Genomic DNA, 21,385 nt, shown 5'->3' on the forward strand with positions numbered 1-21,385 from the left:
ACTTAATTTCGCCGGGAACCTTGTATCTATTTACAGAATTTCTAATTCTTTTTGTCAGCGCTTTTGATTGGAGTGTGATATTGTTGATATTTATGTTTTTATATGACATTGCATTTAATTTTCTAATGTTCAATCATGATGTCAGGCATCACAAGGCTACTTTGCCATCATAGTATAATCTACATCCAGTATTGTTCCTGGCACAATACCTCAAAACTAGCCAGTGTAACCCTTGCTGCTGGTTCTCCTGTGTCTCTTGCTGTCCATTGGTGCATGACATGTTTAGTCTGGTCTGCCCCCCTCCCCACTTTACACAAAACAGCCAGGTTGGTTTCTCACTTTGTCTCCTGTTACTGTTAATTTATGTCTCCCCCTTAACGGACAAAAAGTACTTTTTACTAATGAGTCCTGAATGTACACCTTAGTACAAGGCTTGATGAGAAGATGGGTGTACCAAGAAGGTCATGAAAATGTAAGATGAAAACTTGAGGTCAGTGTCCTTGCCATGTTCACCTTCGTGGCTAACCACCCCCCCCCCCCCCAAGTTCACACTGTATTGTACAGTACCTGGAAACATGCTGCAGTGTAGGAGTGGCTGTGAACAATAATCTTTATTTCTGACTGGCATGCATGTGTGAATTGTTGGTAAAAGTGCAGAAAAATCAGATGAAATTTCTGTATGTTCGTGAATTTTTTATTTTATTTTGTGCTAAAGGTCATCCTCAAGCTAAAAAGGTAGCCTTGACCTTGTGTTGAGAGTCCTGAAGTTGACCTTGTTGTGTTTTGTTGTGTGTTCTACAGGTGTGTCTCCACCATGTGACGTCCTCCTCCTCCTGTTCAAGGTCATCCCAAGGACACACCAGCCTCCTGCACCGGTCGGAAGCGAGGCATTCCGTAATGTCCGTCACTGTGCTAGTTTCTGGACAGCGATGACATTGTCAGCTCCAGTAAGGTCGGAGTTCAGCCATCCTAACGTTACAGCTGGGATAGAGGGGACCAACGGGAGACAGTAGCAGTGGAAGGACTGGAACACAAACCAACATTCCACAAACACTGGATCTGGATTCGGATGGGATTCTATGATTTCAGATCTCACAAATAAATCCCGTTCAGAAAGAGGATCAAGATTAAATCTGTGCGATCATCCAATCTTGATCTAAGTACAGTACTTTATAATGGTCTAACTGTAAGACAATCAGACAACTTCACAGCATTCCAGCAAGGCTGAGTTTTCTACAACAACAAACTGCCTCACTTCAAGGTGCTCAGAGTCTTTTGAAATCTCTTCCGTGGAAGACTTTTACCTTTCCAGACGTCTCAGGGAATTCTTAAGGAACCATGCCGGGACTCTCGACTATAGGCAGCGATCCTGGTAAGAAAACTTGTTGTAAAATACTTGATTTCTTGAAGTTAAAAGGAGATGGAGATTATAATCTTACATTGTCCCTTTACCACTTTGTGTACATGTACCTGCAGTGCCTCCTAGCAGCAATGTGAGGTACTGCAGCTTGTTTTATGAAATTGAAGTCAAGTCTAATTACTTCCTAGTTATTCCTTACCAGTGTTTGATATGATATATATATAATAGGAGTTTTCTGGTTATGTACTGGTGTGAAGTAGCAAGTTTTATTAATTATTTACATGTTTGTTTGTTTATTTATTTATTTGTTTCCACCTCTGCAGGTTTACAGCGACTGCTGCAGTCCCTGACCCACGTGCAGGGGAAGGTCGAAGGTCAACAGAATGACTTCTCCTTCCTCAACAACCTGTTCCAGAGCCGCGACTTCGAGGCTCTCCTGAAGGTAAACAAAGAAACAAACAAACAAATAAACAAACAAATAAACAGACTTCTCCTTCCTCAACAACCTGTTCCAGAGCCGCGACTTTGAGGCTTTGCTTAAGGTGAACCTAGAGACAAATACTGTAAATGCAGAAATGTTTGCGGTGGTTTTATGTTCGGGGTTTTCGCGTTGAACTCTTAACTGCTAACTTAAAACCACTGCGAAAAGCCGTTTCATTGTGTGACTTTTTCGCTGCTATTGTTCCAAACGCCAACTCAAAACCACCGCGAGCACTCCATTTTCTCCCTACCGCGAAATTAAATCCCCACGAACATTTCTGCATTCACAGTGATGGTAACAAATATCTTCCATTAAATGTAGCGTGCATAGTCCTGTGGTTAGGGACCCTGCCTCTGGACCAGAAGGTTTGGAGTTTCTCATTCATTTGTCAGTTCAGTGTCATTTTGTAAATCCAACAACCAACCAAAGATTGGGTTTGACCTGAAGAAGCAAAACAATGTATGTGCCCCAGATTGTGGTGATGTACATGTTAAGTACACGTCTCCAACCTGTACTTACGTCTCGCTTCTGTCAGTCTTGTTATCACACCTTCTAGCTAAAACCAGTCATTAGGAACTCATATAACAGTTATACATCATAATGAGGGGTTGCTATGGGCAGAAACTGGCTTTTCTTTGGTTCACAGGTGATAATTAGTGCTCGCATCAACATTTACTTTTTAGGAAAACCATAAAATGACAATTGTACATATTATGTGTGGTTGTAAATGCTAGTGACCACCTCTATACATAAGGACCAACTGCCAATGTGACCACTTTTTGTTGCTCCCTTAGAGATAGTTTTCCCCTTGACACAAGCAGTAAGAATCCTGTCCATACTGGCCACCTCTCTACTGTGTCCATTTTCTTGCTGTTCCTTGGGTTTAAGTCACTTCAAACAAGTTAAAGCATTGACAGAAATGGGGAACTTTGTACTTTGCAAGTAAATTTCTCATCAGGGTCTTTTCCGTTGGGCTTCAGGAACACCTGGGAACAACGCCTCTTATTATAAAGCCGTAAAAAACACAACTCGGCCTTAATGATACCTTATGGTGGAGGCACGCATTTTTAGAATACCTAAGACCACACCAATTTAATTTCTTGGTAAACGGATTTTTATTTTCCCAAAAAAAAATTTTTGAAAAAAAAAATCATCCCAGCCTTCTGTTTTCATGATTTTTTTTTCTACATTTTTTCTTTTTTTTGAAAATAAAAATCCGTTCACCAAGAAATTAAATTGGTGTGGCCTTAGCAGCGTGTTTCCGGCTTCCGGGACCTTACATGTGACTTGGCGTAACATAGAATATACTTTTGTATATTTTCCTTTTCCCTGTCTACAGGTGCACAGCTTAGTGTCAGCGCATATGGAGCAGGACCCCAGTCCTGTCATGTACACGGCAGCGGCGCTCTCGCTCGATGTGAGTACATGTTTCCTTCTTTACTAACCTTCTCCCTGCCGTGGAAGCCTTTTGGCGCTGCATCTGTATCAGTTAGGGCATCAGGTTGTAGTGAGGGGGTTAACAATTGTTCACAGCAGCCGAGGTCTCGCTCGATGTAAACTTGTACATGTTTCCTTCTTTATTCTACTGAACCTTCCCCCTGCCAAGGAACCCTTTCAGCACCACATCTGTACCAGTGATGGGGTCAGGCAGCAGTGAGAAGGTTAACTAACACTGAAAGCTAAACCTTTTTTTCTGTGTCTAGGAAAAAGTTTCTTATGTAAGTTCTAATGTTAACATTTACATTATTGACATAGGGTGTTTATTAACAAGAGTTATAATTCGCTATCGTCTTCTTTACAATGACATCACTGGTTTATACAGCAGTATTGTTATTATAATAACAGTTAAGCTGCAGTTTAGGTAAAAAAATTGGACATTAATTTTGTAGTTGTTAGTCTTCTGTTTGTTTCTAACACTCGACTCACCAACTTACAGATTTCTGAGGAACTCCGCTTCATGATGCCGACTCCAGAAAACCTGGAACTCCTGAGATTACTGAACAGTCCCCACATCAGGGTAAGGGTGTTACTGAACAGTCCCCACATCAGGGTAAGGGTGTTACTGAACAGTCCCTAACTCGGAGTACTGTCTCCATGGTAACATCATAGAAAGTTAAAGTAGATGTGAGGAGAGTATCGTGTGTTCTCCAACACTAAACTCTCTAGATCTCTAAACAATAACAAGATTATAGAGAAACTAAAACTCATACAAAAATGTCAAATATGAACTTACTTGTACCCTAAATCTTTGGACATGGCCTTCGTCAGGGTAGAATTATCCACTGCTTTTGGCACTTGTCATTGGATGGCTGGTACAAGAGATTCGCCCTTGGTATGTGAGATGAAATGACCTTGTCATGCCCCCCTCCCCATATTCCAGAATCTCCTGTACCCCAAAACCAAGTAGAGTTCTTCCCTAATGAACTTCATGAATCACACAATCCTCACATGATCATCACATGTTCATCACATGATCATCACATGTTCATCACATGTTCTTTAGATAATAGGACATGAGATGACCTTGATATGCCCCCCTCCCCCCTGCAGGCTCTCCTGTCCTCCCACGACCGAGTGGCAAACAAGGAGTTCTCCCCCCGTCTTCCGGACGTCGAGTCTGACGTTGACTTTGAGGAGGAGGAGCCGTCTCTCAAGGTCGTCCAACTGGTCAAGAACGAGGAACCGCTGGTCAGTATGCAACATGATTGTCCGCCATTATGACCTTTGTCAAGAAGGTTATTTTATATTTTCGGCAGCATTTGTTTTGTGTGTCTGTTAGACAACTCAAGAATGTCTGGATAGATTACTTTTATATTTGGTGTGTTGGTAGGTTGTTACAAAAACTTGAAATGGTAAGATTTTGGCCCCTGGTGGCTTTCTGCATCAGTACAGTGGCCTGATTGCTGTTTTACATCAGTTTCGTATCATGGAAGTTTTGTGATTGACTTATATGGCTGTGAAATTCGATAACTTGCATGATAAGCCTGTGTCCAACTGACCGAAACCAGTCTGAATACTTTGAATTTTGAATCGGAAACCTGTTGGTTGACTTTTAGGGCGCGACGATTCGTCTTGAGGAGAAGACGGGTCAGATCTTCATCGCCCGGGTGATGATTGGCGGCGCCGCGGACCGCAGCGGCCTCATGGCGGTCGGCGACGAGATCTGGGAAGTCAACGGGATCTCCGTTCGCGGGAAAACGCCGGACGAGGTCGTGCAGATCCTGAGCAACGCGGTCGGGACGATCACGTTTAAACTGGTGCCCGCGGACCTGGACCTCAGGCCACCTAAGGACAGCAAGGTACAAATGTAATCATATGTTGACTCATGATAGTCACATGATAATCACATGATAGTCACATGATAAAAATCACATGATATTCAGATAATATTCACATGAACCCTGACCTCAGGCCACCTAAGGACAGCAAAGTAATCACATGTCTGTCACATGATCTTTGCTTGATGATCACATGATACTCACATGATCAGTACATGCTTTTTGCTGCCAATATTTCTACTCACTCTTTTGACTGAAGGCATCTATACTGTACTGTACTAAAGAATCAATGAACATTTGTCTCAGAAATCCACTAAATATAACTTTTGTGTCGACTTCTCTGCTGTGTCTGCTCTGCCATTAATGTTGCCTCCTGTACTTACGGCTAACACTGCTCTGGCCCCCCCCCCACGCTGCCAGTTGGCTCCCCCCCTCTGCCCCTCCCTACCCCCCTCCTCACTACCCCCCTCCGCCACCACCTCCCAAAGCAGCATTCTCTCCTGTATTGAGGAAGTGGATGAGGAACAGGTAGGAAACTAACCACTCATTTTCACATGTCAGTACACACGTATGCATGGCTCTAGTTTATTGTGCAGGGTACATGATATTAGAAGGAAAACTTTATTGCACAACAATTGTACATGGTACAAAGTATGGCAAGAATTCGTAAACATAATACAAAGTAAAAGTATAGAATAAAACTTAACATCCTAATTAATAACTATTGATAACTATTAGATATTGGAACATTACATGCCAACCGATGTTATAATTGCTCCATGTTAGGAAAAATGCAATTTTTAGGTGACAGCAATGAGGCAGTATAAAATACAGCAGTGTTCTGAAGGTCATTTTAAAAGATAGCAGTATGCTGAAGGTCATTTTCAAAGATACATGTGACTGTGTGCTAAAGGTCATTAATGTAAAGAACAGCCAAAGTGTGCAGAAAGTGACACTGCTGTGTTCCCAAGGGTTTCTATGTCAAGAAAGTAAAGTTATACAAAAGATTGAGAAAAATATACTTTTTCATTGCATTAAAATGCATTGACGTTTTTCCTGTCGCAGAATGGTCAATGACTGACTGTCTCCACCTGTACATGTACTCACCTATACTCACCATTTCTCACCTGCCCCTCCAGGTGCGCATGAAGGCGCACTTTGACTACGACCCGTTCGAGGACAAGAACATCCCGTGCCGCGAGGCGGGCCTGCCGTTTGCGCGGGGCGACGTCCTGCACATCGTCAACATGGAGGACCCCAACTGGTGGCAGGCGCGGCGCGAGGGCGACCGTAGCTGTAGGGCAGGGCTCATACCCGGGAGGTTACTACAGGAGAGGTGAGCATGTGGTCATCACATGATAGGCACATGGTAGGCACGTGGTAGGCACATGGTAGGCACATGGTAGCTAAAGGCGCGGCGGGAGGGCGACCGGAGCTGTAGGGCAGGGCTCATACCCGGGAGGTTACTACAGGAGAGGTGAGCACATGATCATCACATGATCATCACATGATCATCAAATGGTAGGCACATGGTAGACACATGGTAGCTAAAGGCACGTGGGAGGGCGACCGGAGCTGTAGGGCAGGGCTCATACCCGGGAGGTTACTACAGGAGAGGTGAGCACATGATAACTGCATATTATTAATGTTTGTCGCTACAAAATGATAAATACCATTCACATTATCTATGTTTCCATTATATCAATTAGTATAAACAAAAGTCACATTATGTATATGCTCAAGTAAAAAGCTGTAGTTCTACTACTTCTGCACTATGTCCTTGAGCTCAAATTGATCACAATGTACCCTCCCTGCAGAAGAGAAGCTGTGCGGCAGGGGCGCCCTGCTAACGGCGGGGTGCACAAGGACAGACCCAACAAGTGTGAGTTACTCAAACTCCTCACTATATGGGAAGTGTTTGCAGTGTTTCTATTCAGAGAATAATCTCTGTATACATGTACATACTTCACTGTTGGGACCACATCTATAGCTGCAGTGCAATCAGAATAATGCCCTGAGGAAGGTGACAGACGGTCACCAAAACGCTGGTGGAATAAATCTCTTGGTTGTGTAAAAAGAGTTTTGTTATTCAGGGACTCACCAACCTGAGTGTTTTTATTCATCCAATAATATTAGTTTGTTTTGACTTGTTTGTTGTTTTCCTGTTGTTTGTTTCTGCAGCCCCCCAGAAGTCCCGTTGGGGTTCGTTCCGCAGCAGTAAAAAGAATGCGAAGACGCGGAAGGTCATGTACCAGGCTCACCAGAACGACGGTATGGGCTTCTTGCAGATATCTATCAATCAATCAATCAATCTGTCAATCAATCAATCACCTTACTGAGGTAATGTACCAGATATCAGTCAGTCAATCAATCAATCAATAATTATACTGGAGGGTAACTGGTTGCATTTCCAAAATATTTTCTTAACAAAAGGTACAACTCTTTAAGCTCTGTACACATCTCTACCTTTAATTTCAAACTATGAAGATCTTGATATTGTAAAAATGTTTCTTCATTTGTTTGTTTGTTTTTAGAATACGACACCAGAGAAATCCTGACCTATGAGGAAGTAGTTAAGGTTCTGCCCAGACCTGGCCGGCCTAGACCGGTGGTTCTGATTGGTCCGCCGGGTGTTGGGAGAAACGAGCTGAAGAGGAGACTGATCGCCAGCGACCCCGACATGTACCGGAGCACCGTGCCTCGTGAGTCTCTCACTGCAGTTCTCATTAGGTTTTATACTTCCGTTCAACTTACAACAGTCTCACACCACAGTTCTGGTTAGGTTTTACACTACCGTTCCATGTACCGGAGCACCGTGCCTCGTGAGTCTCTGGTTAGGTATCACACTGCTGTTCCTGTACAGAAGCACTGTACAGGCGTCTCACACTGCTGTTTCACATAACTGTTCCACTCAGAGAATCTCATGCTGCAGTTCTGGGTAGATATATTACACGACTGTTCAATTCACAAAAGTCTCACACTTCCGTTCATGTTAGGTATCACACTACAGTTCCATGTACAGGATCACCCTTACACTGAAGTCTCACACCATAGTTCTTGTTAGGCCTCATACCTCAATCCCAAGGAACTTAAAGTTTGACACCTCGTAACAAGTTGAAAAGTGGGGCATCTAACATGGCAAGTTGGCAATCTTTAAAATTTGAAGATAAATGACTTGTCAAGTGAAAAATTGATGATTGTTTGCTGAATAATATTCATTTCTCTATTCTCCACCTTCTCTCTCCCACTGCTTCGCTCTGCTTGCACAGACATGGCGTATGGTATGTTCTGGTCTCGGCCAATCAGTGGCGTCCATGTGGCTGTCATGTGACAAGCATGCACCCGATCATGTGATGAGCATGCACTCGTCCAGTGTTGATCATGTGATAACTACACTTTGAGCATGCTGCAATCATGTGTTTGTGATGATGTATTTGTTACATGAAGCTTTTCTACGATGGCTTGAGACTTTCCAGAAAAGGCCAAACCATTTTATTTCCTCTGTTCTCAGACATTAGAAGTAAAGATTCACTAGAAGGTGATACAATATCTTAGGAAGTACATGTAGAGGCCTGTTTTTCTATAGAAACAGAGTCATGATGGTATTAGCATGAAAGTTTATCTAAGTTAGTAGATTACATGAAATTCAACTCAAGAAATTTTGCTCCCTGGTCACTTGGTCTTCCTCACGGTACATACAGAAGACTTGCATTTTTGTTTACTTGTTTGTTTGTTTGTTTCCAGACACGACGAGGCAGCGGAAGAACGTAGAGATTGATGGGAAGGATTACCACTACGTCTCACGACAGGTCATGGAGGCCGAGATACAGAACAACAAGTGGGTTCTTCTATTGTTGTGTGTGATACAGAACAACAAGTGGGTTCTTCTATTGTTGTGTGTGATGTTTACACAATATGATTAGGATTGAATCAGTACATTTTTTCTTGTATGACTCGGAGGTTTATTTGTATTTGTGAGTTGGAGCCCAGAGAAGAGCTGACTCATGTTCCTTGCTTATGCTAGGGTCACATTTCCAACCCGGGGCCCGGTCGGGCAGCTGGTGGGAATGAAAACTATGACATAGAAGACAACAAAAGACACAAAACTTTTTTAAAAAATTATTCCTTACCATACCTTATGTATATTCTTGATATGCAGCTTTTATTCTTTGTTTTCTCAATCAGCCTGGTCGGGCCCCGGCTTGGAAATGCGACCCTAGCATTACCAGGATGACTCATGAATGAATGAATGAATGGTTTATTGTTTATCGTTTCTCAGGCTGATTGAGTATGGGGAGTACCGCGGGAACTTGTACGGGACCCACATCGACTCCGTCCGTGCTGTGGTACAGGCCGGCCGCGTCTGCGTGCTCTGTGTCCAGCCACAGGTCAGTAACCTTTAACCCTCAACCTCTGACCTGTCCGCCTGCTCTGTGTGCAGTCTCGTGACTACCACTTAACCGTAACTACCACGCTACGTTACCATGTTGCCATGACTACCATGACACTGGACCGGCTTTTACCGTGACTATCATGTTACCATGACTACCGGGTTATGACTGACAGGTTTGTTTCCATGGTTACCAGGCGCTGAAGCTGCTGAAGACCTCTGACCTGCAGCCCTGCGTGATCTACGTGAAGCCGCCGCCGCTGGACCGGCTGCGCGAGACCAGGACGGCCGCCGGCGCCAAATCGACCCACGACCCCTCCGCCTCTCGGACTTTCTCGGTGAGACAACTCACCCTTGCCTCAGGCCTCAGCGATTTCATTCCTTGGTTCTCGTGTTGGAAATAATGCTTGACTGGAAAATGAAATTCAACGTGGAAGTCAGTCGTTTGTTTTTGTTTTTATATATTCATGAAAAACTCAAATCAGCCTGCTGACCACTTTTCATTTGGGTCATGAGTGAAGAGGTGAGGGTGAAACAAAATATAACAGAGCAGAGTTACCTTTTCTCTCATGACCCCAATGAAAAGCGGCCAGCAGGTCCATTTTAGTGGCAAGGTCATGGAGGGGTCGTTTGTTTGTTTGTTAGTTTGTTTGAGCCTGTGTTTTCCTGTTGACAGGAGGAGGAGCTGCAGGAAATGATCATCAGTGGGAAGATCGTGGAGGGTTTGTTCGGGCACTACTTCGACTTCGTCCTGACCAATGACGGCCTCCAGCAGGCCTACAGCGACCTCATGAACATCTGTCACATGATCCAGACCGAGCCGCAGTGGGTCCCCGCAGCCTGGGTCAGATAGGTCAAGGGTCACAGGTCAACAGGTCATGAGTCACAGGTCAACAGCTGACCTAGGAAACCTCACATCGAACTCTGTCATCTGGACTGGCAACCAGGGTCAAGCAATCGGGTTATAGGTCAAAACCTGCCCCATGAATTGTAGGTTTGGTAGGTTGTAGTGTAGAGGTCACAGGTCGGGATCTGTCACATGAGCCAGACTGACCAATCACCCATGGGTCACGGCAAACTGGATAAAGAAGGTCAAGGTTTTCAGGTCAAGAGTCAACTCTAACTTGCCTTATCACCCAGACAACTTCACAAGAAGTCTTTACCGAGGTCTGAAAGGTGACAGTTTAGAGGTCACAGGTCACTACTTGTGATATGCTTCATCCTGGATGTATTTTATTCTGGGTCATATAGGTCAAAGTTTACAGGTCACTCATTTTCCATTGGAGGGTTTATCAGGGTCAAATAATTCAATGGTCAGGGACCATATTTGGGCATCAGCTAGAAGCTATGCTAAATTTACTAGTTGCTAGGTACGTCTGACCTGTCAAAGGTCAAAGGTTGTGTAAAGGTGATTTGTGAAGTTCTATACTGTCAGACTAGCAATGTCAACAAATTTAAAGGTGCAACTTTGTATATAAATATGAAATTTATAGATTTTGTGCAAATTTGAATCAGCTCTAGATAGACAAAGGTCAAAGGTTATGTGGCCAAACATGGTAATGTTGCAGAGGTCGTGAGGTCATGTCTGTTGAGCAGCTTGTTGTTATGTCAGCAAGATGGTGATGTAAACGTTGCAATGTGTAAAGCAGTGCTGTCTCCAGCTGTGATTTTTTCTGTCCCACAAATTGTATGGGAGCCCGTGCTGTTGATTTTCATTATCAAATCTGTAAACGGACAAAAATATGCTTCCATCTAGTTCAGATTTTTTGGACAGACTGGGGGAATTATCTTTTCTTCCCAGCAAGCAAATTTCTGTCAAGAGACAGAGGGAAGAGTCCTGGAGACAGCCCTGGTGTTAAGTCAGTGAATAGGTAATACAAAATCAAACAACCGGATAATGTCTCCAACACTGTCTTTCAACAGTGATTGAGAATGAGTGAAGTAGTATGTAAATGAGTCTTTAAACTTGAGATTTCACATTCCATCATGCATTAGTCATTCAAACTTAAGTTTTATAATTGGTCACAGCAATGTACTTGCTGAGTGAGAAAGAGATTGTGTAGAGTTGAAATTTATGAAACAACTTTCCAAATCCATTTGTTTGTTTTATATTCTTTCTTTTTACGTCAATTTCCCTGTTCTTTCATTTAGATGACTCTGCACTCTTGCCAGTTCAGGCTGATGTACATGTATGTGTGAAAGCACCACTTGTTCTTGTATTGTCAGGATATTATAATAAAAAGGAGAAAGAAAGCATTGCTGTTTGTAGTCATTCAATGTTTTACTTCACACAAATTGACTTCGAATGTGTAAAATTGAGCCAAAGAGAGAAATATAGGTTGCACTGAACGCAAGGTCAGAGGCAAGTACGTAGTGAACGCTACACAAGGGTGCACTTCAGATATGGGTCGCTAGAGGCCGCTACTGCCTGGTGTAGAAACAAGAAATGCCAAGTGCAAGTACGCAATTTAGCAGCGCCCTCCAACGGCGCGTATACAAAGCACATGTTCGAAGTCTTGCCACAGGTGTCACACGGTCAGTTTACGTGTATTATCAATCCCATGATCACATGAAGGCCCTTATATCATCTAAAATGCTCTTAACACTTTGATCTATGGTTGCAAATTGGTCGCAAAAGCGTCCGTCAGGAATGTTCGTCAAACGATGCGATGAAGAGCCCCCCCTCCCCACCTGTTCGGCCGACAACATCGTTGATGGGAGAGTCATGGCGGTTCAACAACTGCAGCAACTTTTATTATAAATCCCCTCATCAACAATAACGTTATACTCATAGCAACTATCAAAAAGTAGAGGGAAGACAAGAATATCATGTGAGATATTGAAAACAACAGCGAATACGCTCCACCCTCCCCACCTGTTCTGGAAAGTATTGTCCTGCAATACTGATATAAATCGCTAGTAGCTAGGACGGCGCTTTTGATCCATGCGGTGCAGGCTGCTGGGTGCACTTTTTATTACGTATAATAGGGGTCGCTTCTGTCATTCACGCAAACTAGCAAAGTTTTGACAATACCTTACTGACGTCGGACCTTTGATGCTGGTTAGCTGAATGGCTGTTTATCGTATTTTGTTACAGTTTTGATAGTTTCTACAACTTTCCTAGCCCGGAGAGAGACGAAGGGATTTTTGTTCACATGAATTGATAGGAAAACGACTGGACAACTGGCGGGAAAACAAACATGTCCAGTACATATCATACATTCAATGTGTGGTAATGTTTTCAAGTTAAGTAGAAAGAATAGCAACATTTGTTGGTATACATTTATAATTTAATAACGAAGAAATAGTCGTAGTTCCTGGTCATTTGAGACGAGCCCTTCTTCTTTTGATGAGATGTTGGTAGCGGTAACTGTTGATCATTTGAGAAGAGCCCATCTTGTTTAAGGAGATATTGGTAGCAGTAACTGTTGGCTATTTGAGACGAGGCCGGCCTGTTTTAAGGATATGTTGATAGCGATAGCTGATGATTATTTCAGACGAGCCCGTCCTGCTCTAAGGAGATATTAGTAGCGATAGTTGTGGGTCTTTGAGACGCGCCCTTGCTGTTTCGAGAAGCTAGGTTGGTAGCCGTAGTTGTAAGTTGTCTGAGACGAGCCCGTCCTGTTCTAGGGAGATATTGGTAGCGATAGTTGTGGCTATTTGAGACGTGCCCGTCCATTTTTGAGGCGGTAGCTTTTGGCTCTTTGAGACGAGCCCTTCCTGTTCTAAGGAGATGTTGGTAGCGATAATTGTGGCTATTTGAGACGGTCCCTTCCTGTTTTGAGAAGCCATGTTGCCAGCAGCTGAAACATGGAAGACGGCGCAGACTTCTTAGACGCTCTGTACACGGACGTCGCGCAGTCCTTAGAATGGAAGGAGACGAAAGCCTTGAAGAAGAGGGTGTCTTCCTTAGAACTCCAAGATCCCGTCTCGGACGACGACTTGGCCCAAGACATCTTCAAGAAGCTGGAGAAGGAGGGGCATTTCGGGAGGGGCAATCTGCAGTACCTTACCGACCTGCTGACGGACCTGGGACGGGCCGACCTCGGGGAGAAAGTACAGGCCGCAGGTGGGTGAAAGGGAAAGTTTTATTAAGGGCAGGTGGGTGAAAGGGAAAGTTTTATTAAGGGCAGGTGGGTGAAAGGGAAAGTTTTATTAAGGGCAGGTGGGTGAAAGGGAAAGTTTTATTAAGGGCAGGTGCGGTGAAAAGAACGGTTTTATTAAGGGCAGGTGTGGTGAAAGGGAAAGTTTTATTACGGACAGGTGGGTGAAAGGTAAAGTGTTGTGACAGGTGTGCAGTGAAATTGATCAGACAGATAGGTTAAAAGGAAAGTGTTGTCAGGTGTGGTGAAAGGGAAAGTGGGTGACAGGTGTGGTAAGAGGAAAGTTGTCAGGTGTGGTGAAAGGGAAAGTGTTGCGACAGGTGAGGTGAAAGGGAAAGTGTTGTGACAGGTGAGGTGAAAGTGTTCAGGCAGGTGTGTTGAAAAGGATGGGCGTGGTGATTGATACGGTCAGGTGTAACAAAGGCGCTATAGAAGTACCTGTCCTGTACCGTACTGTACCGAATGGAGAAAGTATTTCTCAGCTTCAACTGCTTCAATGGGACTTCGACGTGACGTCAAACGTAGCAGACATAGACACACCTGTAGCTAACAAACATGAACCCACCTGCACAGGATCGAACTCTCACCCCTGTGAAGCAATCATACGAACCGATGCGTTTTGTCACAGTTGGACAAACAACACCCCAGCTTCCTGGGCAGATTACGTGTTCAGCACCAACCTCCTAGCCTCTACCAGGCTCCGCGGGATGGCTGGAAAATAGTAGAAATTGGCTTAATAGAGTGAATAGTGTGCCAAGGGAGTTATCTACGGAGAGAGGGCCCAATCTGCCATCTTACTTACTGTATAGCGGACCTACCCTGTATAGCGGAGTACCGCGGCTGATTTCTATTATTTTCCCAACGATAGGACGGAGCCTGGTAGAGGCTACCATCCTCCCAGCAGACCCGATATGTTCGTTACCTCCCACAAACCGGGAGGGTTTGCCGAACATTTCCCGAGCGGGTTTCAGCGCTGATAAAGGAGGGTAGTTCAGCGCCAGCTGTGTTATATCCGTGAGTGTTACGTACTAAACACATGTCAGTTCTGGCTTCCGGGCTTCAGAACTACGACTAATCTCCAAGCAGATGCTGGGGCGAAATATATATTTTTTCTGACATCCGTGATCCTCTGTAAGTTTAATAGGTAATCCATGAGTTTGAGAATGAACTGCAGGAGTAGATAGACTCCCGGGCCTCCGCCCCGACATGGAGGGGAAACTCCGAGGCGGGTTCAGAGGGGAGACTTCACGAGTAGCGCGATAACTCTGCTGCACGGAGCGCACTTCCGGGTTTGGAGGGACGCTCGTATACTATATTTAACCTCCTTGGTTTGATCTAGATCTTGTATACCACAAGAGTCAAGACGTATCAATCCAATAACCATTAAGAAGTCATCCTTTCTAACTACGCTGGGTGAAAGATATAAAGATTTAGTCAAACAGGAGGACTGTTTTGCTACCATAGGGTATCATATTACTGGTTTATAATAATCAATCAATCATTTATAATAATGCTTGCTATTATATGACTGGTTTATTGACTGAAACTTTTATTTGCCCGCTTACAAGGGGAAATGTTACCCGTTACCGCGGGCTCTCCTGATCAACTTTTGCCGGAATCTAACCCCTTATAAAGGCCTGGTGGAAGCTTGATAATAAGAACAGGACGGGGAGAATAATAGTTCACAGGTTAAGGTTTGCAGTTTTTTTTTGGAACATAGTGAATCCACGCGGGATTTCAAAGGTGTGTGTGTTTATGTGTAGGGTCACTTTCACCTCTGATTGCTTACGTCATACACTTTCTAATGTGTATTAAACATGATGCGGGGACGGTACGTTTGTCGGACGGGGGGAGGTGCAGTGACGCACAGCAGATATATATACCAGCAACAGTGATGTTGTTAGCAAACCAACTCCATACTATGAGTCGTTCCCCGGAGTGTTTCCATGTTCTATTACGATAACAGAGGAATGCTCTAATGGGCGGTGGCGATAAGACGTTTATATGGTCATTGGAGACTTCTTGGATATAGCCTCTACCAGGCCCCGCGGATGGCTGGAAAAATAGTAGAAATTGGTCAAATATAGTGTGCTAAGGGAGTTCAGTCGGCTACGGAGAGAGAGTCCAATATGCCATCCTAGAAGTCGCAAACCGTAACTTTTATAGCGGAGCCTGGCATGTTATCAGTCTATTTGGCCTATTTGTACGATTATTTCCAGCTACCTGTGGAGCCTGGTAGAGGCTAGCTTGGATAGAGTTTGGTCGAATACAGTAAACAGATCTAGACATTATCATCGTAGGTTTACTATAAACTAGGGAGTTGATTGGTTAGAGTTGACGATATCTTTGAGGGACCGCTGTCTTTGTAGGACCGAAGTTTTTCTGAGGTTCTGTTTTGTGATTGTGGCAGTGTTCTGATGACTCACAATTTCAACAAAGATGCATAAAAAGGGCATATGAACTTGGCACCCGTGGCGGAGTCTGTATTGGAGGCTACTGACTTCTGACATTTCCACAGTTATGTTGTGAATGGGAGAAATTCGGCGCCCCCGGCAAAAGGCGAAACGGGCCACTAACTTAGGTACACCGACCTCCGTACTTAGTTATAGTATATTTATGTGTTGGAGGTCAATCGTTGCCACGCTGCTCTCTATACTTGAGAGATGTTAAGTGACGATGACTATGTATACCTTCTTATAACTCCATAATTGTCATTTTGCCTATGATTTGTCAATTCTGGCCGACGTGACGTCATTGTTTAGGCGGATAGTTACATCACGTGACGTCAGGCTGCGCAGACTGCCGAACTTGAACTTCATCAAATTACTATCGACTTCAGAAGTTATCTCAGAGATTAGGCGATAAAAATACATCCTTCATTTCTCTGGTAGAATGCCAAAATCAAACCCGAAAAACTGCTGTAGTTCACTGTCGGTTCAGATGACTTGGATTGTGAATTGAGCAGTCGGACAAGATTGTTTGATGAAGGTTTTTAAAGTAAGTCCATTGAAAAGGAAGGATTCAGAAAAATACAGGTACTTTATATAGTGGGGTAATCTCCAAGCAGATGTTTGGGGCGAGATTGTTATGTTTACTCAGTGCAGGTCTTTTCTTATGAACCCATCTCATCCGACAGCCAACAAACGGCATCCTCACATCTGTTTGGAGATTATCTCGCCCTCAAGTTCGCAAAAATCTCAAATAACGTTTGTAAGAAAAACCAACTCGCCATGTCATAAATAATGCATGATTATCTAATTTCCGGGAGAAGAGTTTTTCGACAGGAAAATGAAAGTCCATATTTGTCCATGTCTGACGGTGTTTTCCAGGAATTATGCCCTTATTAGTGCATATTGACCGTGAATCATCGCATTACCATTGATTGGTACTCAGACTAATGGCACCCTGGGAACGGGACCATCGATCTGGGGACGAGTCATATGAGTTCATTCACGGTTAGTTTTGACGTGGAACCTGCGCCGAAGCCTAGCCTCCCCCAGGCCTTCCTACAGGGTATGGATCGTAGAATTCGGCCAAGAAATGAGAATGATTAGTCCGGAGAGTCAGTCCACGGAAAGGTTCACATTCACCATTCCGGAATGTGGTTGAGACTACGCCAAACCTGCGGCGGTATGAATGGTTGGGGCCTTTTACTGACTTGCCTTATTTCTCTGTCTGCGACCCATCCTAAACGACGGAAAACAAGGCGCGTCGACAGAAGAAGGTCACAATCTTCCCAACCTCTGCTTGGAGACTACCTACACCCTCCTAATCTTTCTCCAAGCAAAGGTTTAATATAGGCTCAGGCTTTTTTATATGGACGTCACTTTTTAATTAAGCATTTTTTCGTTTCTGTTTCGTCAGTTTTCGCTGGTGTGTTGTTCTGGCCAATAAAAGACGCCCAAGGAGCCTTAAACCTCTGCTTGGAGAGTCCGTTGGCTCAGCCCCCCCCCCCACCCCTCACGCCCCCCCCACCCCTCACGCCCCCTTCTCACGCCCCCCCCCTCACCCCCCCTCTCTCACGCCCCGCTCGTTCCAGCCATTACCAAATCACGTCTAACAACCGGAAACAGCTGGAAAGCCCGGGAGTCTAATCTCCAAGCAGATGTGGTGTGAAAGATCGTAACGTTATCTGACTACCGGGCTTCCCTGATAACGACCCACCCAACTGGGGGACCGTTATGAAACTCCATCCCATCTGCTTGGAGATTCGTTGAAGTTGTAAACACGAACAAGCCCACTCAGGCGTGACGTCACACCAACTTGTCCTCTCCAAGACTTCTGCCAAACGGTAGCAAACCCAACTGTTTATTTCAAGGTCATTGTCAGAAATCTCCTCCTCAAAAGAAGTAGAGTGTTACAAATCTAACCTTGAAAAAAAGTTGTCGTCGAACTCATGGACGCGATGTTCAAGTTTTGTCGCATGGAACCTTTGGGGACACCGTGCTTCCGCGGTTCTTTTCACCTTTCGGAAAGGGTAGACTGTTAACAAATTTCCTAAAATGCTGTTATACTAACAGTTTACAGCGGTGAAAGATCTTCAGAAAAGTTTAGAAATTCAATTCTAAGAGACAACAGGAAGCTGGGTTCGACCTTGAACGCCCGTGGGTGGTCTGAAGGTCAGCCCGTCATGGCGGCTTGAGGAGATAGTGCGGATTAGTCGGTACAGGAGTGAGGGTTTGTAGGACACTCGGGAGTGAGTCATGGGGATCACCAATAGGACAACAGGACATGGGGATCGTAGCAAAAACCCATCTTGTTTCCTCTTTCGTCCTGTCTTCATCACGTTTCTCCTATTTTCTTCAAAGATAAACCGGGTAGTGAGTGAGTGTAAGGGTATAACAAAGGTCACAATGGTTAATATTAGACCCTATCCTAAAATTCCTATATCCTATATGTTCAAGTTTCTTGATTTCATTCTTTAGTTTCGGCCCTCTATCCTTCTCCTTTTCTAATCTGTCCTGAAATCACTCTGTTCTAGAGGGCTGTACGAGGGGTGTTCCGGCGTTACAACCCTTTTCCCTGAATGGAAAAGTTCACCGTTACCAGTGTAACCTCCTTGGTGTTACCAAATAAGACTCGCCCAGAAGATACCAGTGCCGACCTATCGTCTGGATCTGCCCTGTGCAGAACACGGCTCAGTTCCCGCATTATTGCCACTAACGACATTGTGACGTTATGAGTAATGTCCAGACAAGAAGTGACACATAGTGCATGCCATCTCTGATATCACTCGGGAAAGTACATATATCGTATCATCAACGTATGCTTCACCTAACTTGAGAACGACTGATTTACCTTACTATCGTAATAATTACAGAAAGCATCTCTGATAGCAGGGAACGTGCACAAACCCACATTATTACCAGTGACGTAATTTTCAACACAGGACAGCTGATAGCAGGGAGCAAGCAAAAATCCTCAGTCTTACTATTAACGTACTTTTCAAACAGGGCAATGTGAGGGCAGGGAACGTGCACAAATCGTTACTCTTACCATGAACGTAATTCAGGTACCTCTGATAGCAGGGAACGAGTATAAATCAAAATCTTACCATAAACGTAATTCTTTTTACAGTGGTTACCTCTGATAACGGAGCGTGCACAAATCCTCAGTTTTGCCATTTAGGTAATTCTTGTTTCGGCACAGTGCAGAATGCAGTAGCCTTTGCTATTCTGATGACTGAATATTGAACTTTTTGTCACCACAACTTTTCTCCACTCCAGAGTTGGAGCCAGAGCCTGAGAACAAGTCCATCAGCGAACAGAAGGAAGACACAACAGGTGGGGCACTTTCACTTTTTATTATCAGAAATGTAAATTTATAGACATATACATGTATGTACAAAATGCATAGATTATTCTTAAACTTGTTGCAGCATCCTATGTCAAGAAAACATTCTGGTTTGACTGGAGGGAAAGAACAACCAAAACAAAGTTTACAAACAAGTACAAAAAATACAAGTAGTGCTTCAGTTACATTCTTTTCAGCTTATATGAAAATTTGCCAAAGAGTTTGTCCACCACAGAAACACCAATAGGCGAACCATTGTGCAGTTAAGAAAAAAAAATTGCATATTTTTGGCCATTTCTTCAAAATACCGAGAAGACTGTGGTGAAAGAAGGTGGAAGATGTCAGAAATAAGAATCTAAAAATCAGCATCTTTCCCTGCAGTTCTTCGGCGGCACTTCCGCGCGGTGGCGCAAGAGGTCTCTCCTCTGGACTGGAAGAGATTCGCCAGGCACCTCGGGCTGAGTGAGGGGCAGGTGAGGCGTGTGGATGCAACCTGAAAATGAAACGTCTGACCGTTTACAAAATCTGTCCAGTTTTATTGCATATCTCATTACCACTATGTCTAACCTTCATTGCTGTAACAAAGATTCGAGAGGCACCTTGGGCTGCAGGGCTTCAAGTTTCATAAAAGTTAAACCTTGCAAAATTGGCCACATGCTGTTGTCTTCTGAGGCGGTACATTTCTTCAGAAATCATTCTCTTATTGATTTGTTCGATTATTCACTTACTGGGTATCCTCATCATCAACATCATCATCATACATACGGATTTTGTCCAGTGAGGTAAACTAGATACAGCGATTCCAGTACTTTTTGTCCTTCTTAGCGAAGACGAGGCTTTATCATGCTCCGAGTCTAACTGTAGAATTGTTTCCTTAGTCAGTCCAAGTCAGTCTGGACAGTGTGAATCTCCATAAATGAAACTTCTGCTCATCCGCAGATCCAGCACATCGGGATGCGCCAGAAGAACAACTCGTACGAGGGCGTCATCGAGTCGCTGTACGTCTGGGAGAACCAGCTGGGCAGCAGCGCCACCTACCGGGCACTGCGGGCGGCGCTCAACACGGCCGGCATGGAGAATGTGGCCGACAGCATCTGGGCCTAGCAGCGCCGCCTGGAGGGGGGGAACAGTACTGCAGGGACAATTTCTATATCCCCTGGATTGATACAGACCCTGTGTAGAAAAAAGATTATAATTGTTATTCCTGCACATCACAATTGATAACGACTCTCTCAGCTAAAGTATGGTTTCTACTGGGCCTAGCAGCGCTTCCTGCTGGGGGGAAACTGTGCTCCCATGCTCTCTCTTGATTTGTGGATGGAGAGTATGACACTCAGGCTACTGATACAAATCTTGTATGGAACAAACATTTAACTTATGACAAATAGCAGTGACTCAAGCAACTGGATAAAAAATATAGAATATCTATCAAATCTTATCCAGTTGCTTGAGTAAATGCTATTTGGCATATCATACTACCTGGATGTCTAACCTTCATTGAAGAAGCATTCAACTTGCTATACCTGCACACAGCATAATAACAACATTCTCTCTCTCTCTCTCTCTCTCTCTCTCTCTCTCTCTCTCTCTCTCTCTCTCTCTCTCTCTCTCTCTCTCTCTCTCTCTATCCAATTTAACGTCTTTTGTTCCCCATCATCTGGGGGTTAGACGTGCTTGCACATTGATGGGGAAGCCCCAGAACTCCTCATCAAGTGCAAGTCCTTTTTTGAAGCAAGAGTTTTTACATTCTCGACCTGAATATGGTCTCAACTTAGCCTTGAAGCTACATGAACAAAAGCGAAGCCTCTTTTATTTGCGACTACAAGAAACACAAGTCAGGTCAACAGTAGAACAGTAGCAGTAATGTTCACAGACTCCAGATGTAAACTAACAAGACAGGGTGCTGATAGGGTGTTAACGACGGTCATGTGACAATGACATTATTCGCCATGCTGATTGCATTTGGTCGACCTGGAAAGT

At 44.1% G+C, this 21,385-nt stretch overlaps 2 protein-coding genes across 2 annotated transcripts in view; both read left to right on the plus strand.

Annotated features, from left to right (window-relative positions):
• LOC136420976 (MAGUK p55 subfamily member 7-like) overlaps positions 1-11,765 on the plus strand; it is a 28,550-nt gene extending 16,785 nt beyond the window's left edge. The window contains exons 3-16 of the mRNA XM_066408118.1: positions 802-1,372; positions 1,684-1,802; positions 3,181-3,258; positions 3,778-3,858; positions 4,392-4,529; positions 4,898-5,140; positions 6,259-6,455; positions 6,937-7,001; positions 7,256-7,390; positions 7,654-7,821; positions 8,864-8,957; positions 9,399-9,507; positions 9,707-9,847; positions 10,186-11,765. Of these exons, the coding sequence (XP_066264215.1) occupies positions 1,339-1,372; positions 1,684-1,802; positions 3,181-3,258; positions 3,778-3,858; positions 4,392-4,529; positions 4,898-5,140; positions 6,259-6,455; positions 6,937-7,001; positions 7,256-7,390; positions 7,654-7,821; positions 8,864-8,957; positions 9,399-9,507; positions 9,707-9,847; positions 10,186-10,362 (1,779 nt within the window). The 5' untranslated portion in view covers positions 802-1,338 and the 3' untranslated portion in view covers positions 10,363-11,765. The remainder of the gene's footprint in view (positions 1-801; positions 1,373-1,683; positions 1,803-3,180; positions 3,259-3,777; positions 3,859-4,391; positions 4,530-4,897; positions 5,141-6,258; positions 6,456-6,936; positions 7,002-7,255; positions 7,391-7,653; positions 7,822-8,863; positions 8,958-9,398; positions 9,508-9,706; positions 9,848-10,185) is intronic.
• A 1,502-nt stretch (positions 11,766-13,267) lies between these two features.
• LOC136420803 (FAS-associated death domain protein-like) lies at positions 13,268-20,668 on the plus strand. Its single transcript, XM_066407907.1, has 4 exons — positions 13,268-13,578; positions 19,339-19,395; positions 19,787-19,878; positions 20,345-20,668. The coding sequence occupies exons 1-4, from the start codon at positions 13,320-13,322 to the stop codon at positions 20,507-20,509; spliced, it is 573 nt and encodes a 190-aa protein (XP_066264004.1). The 5' UTR covers positions 13,268-13,319; the 3' UTR covers positions 20,510-20,668.
• The last annotated feature ends 717 nt before the right edge of the window (positions 20,669-21,385 follow it).

Source organism: Branchiostoma lanceolatum, chromosome 15 (assembly GCF_035083965.1).
Source record: "Branchiostoma lanceolatum isolate klBraLanc5 chromosome 15, klBraLanc5.hap2, whole genome shotgun sequence".
NCBI classification, from domain to species: Eukaryota; Metazoa; Chordata; class Leptocardii; order Amphioxiformes; family Branchiostomatidae; genus Branchiostoma; species Branchiostoma lanceolatum.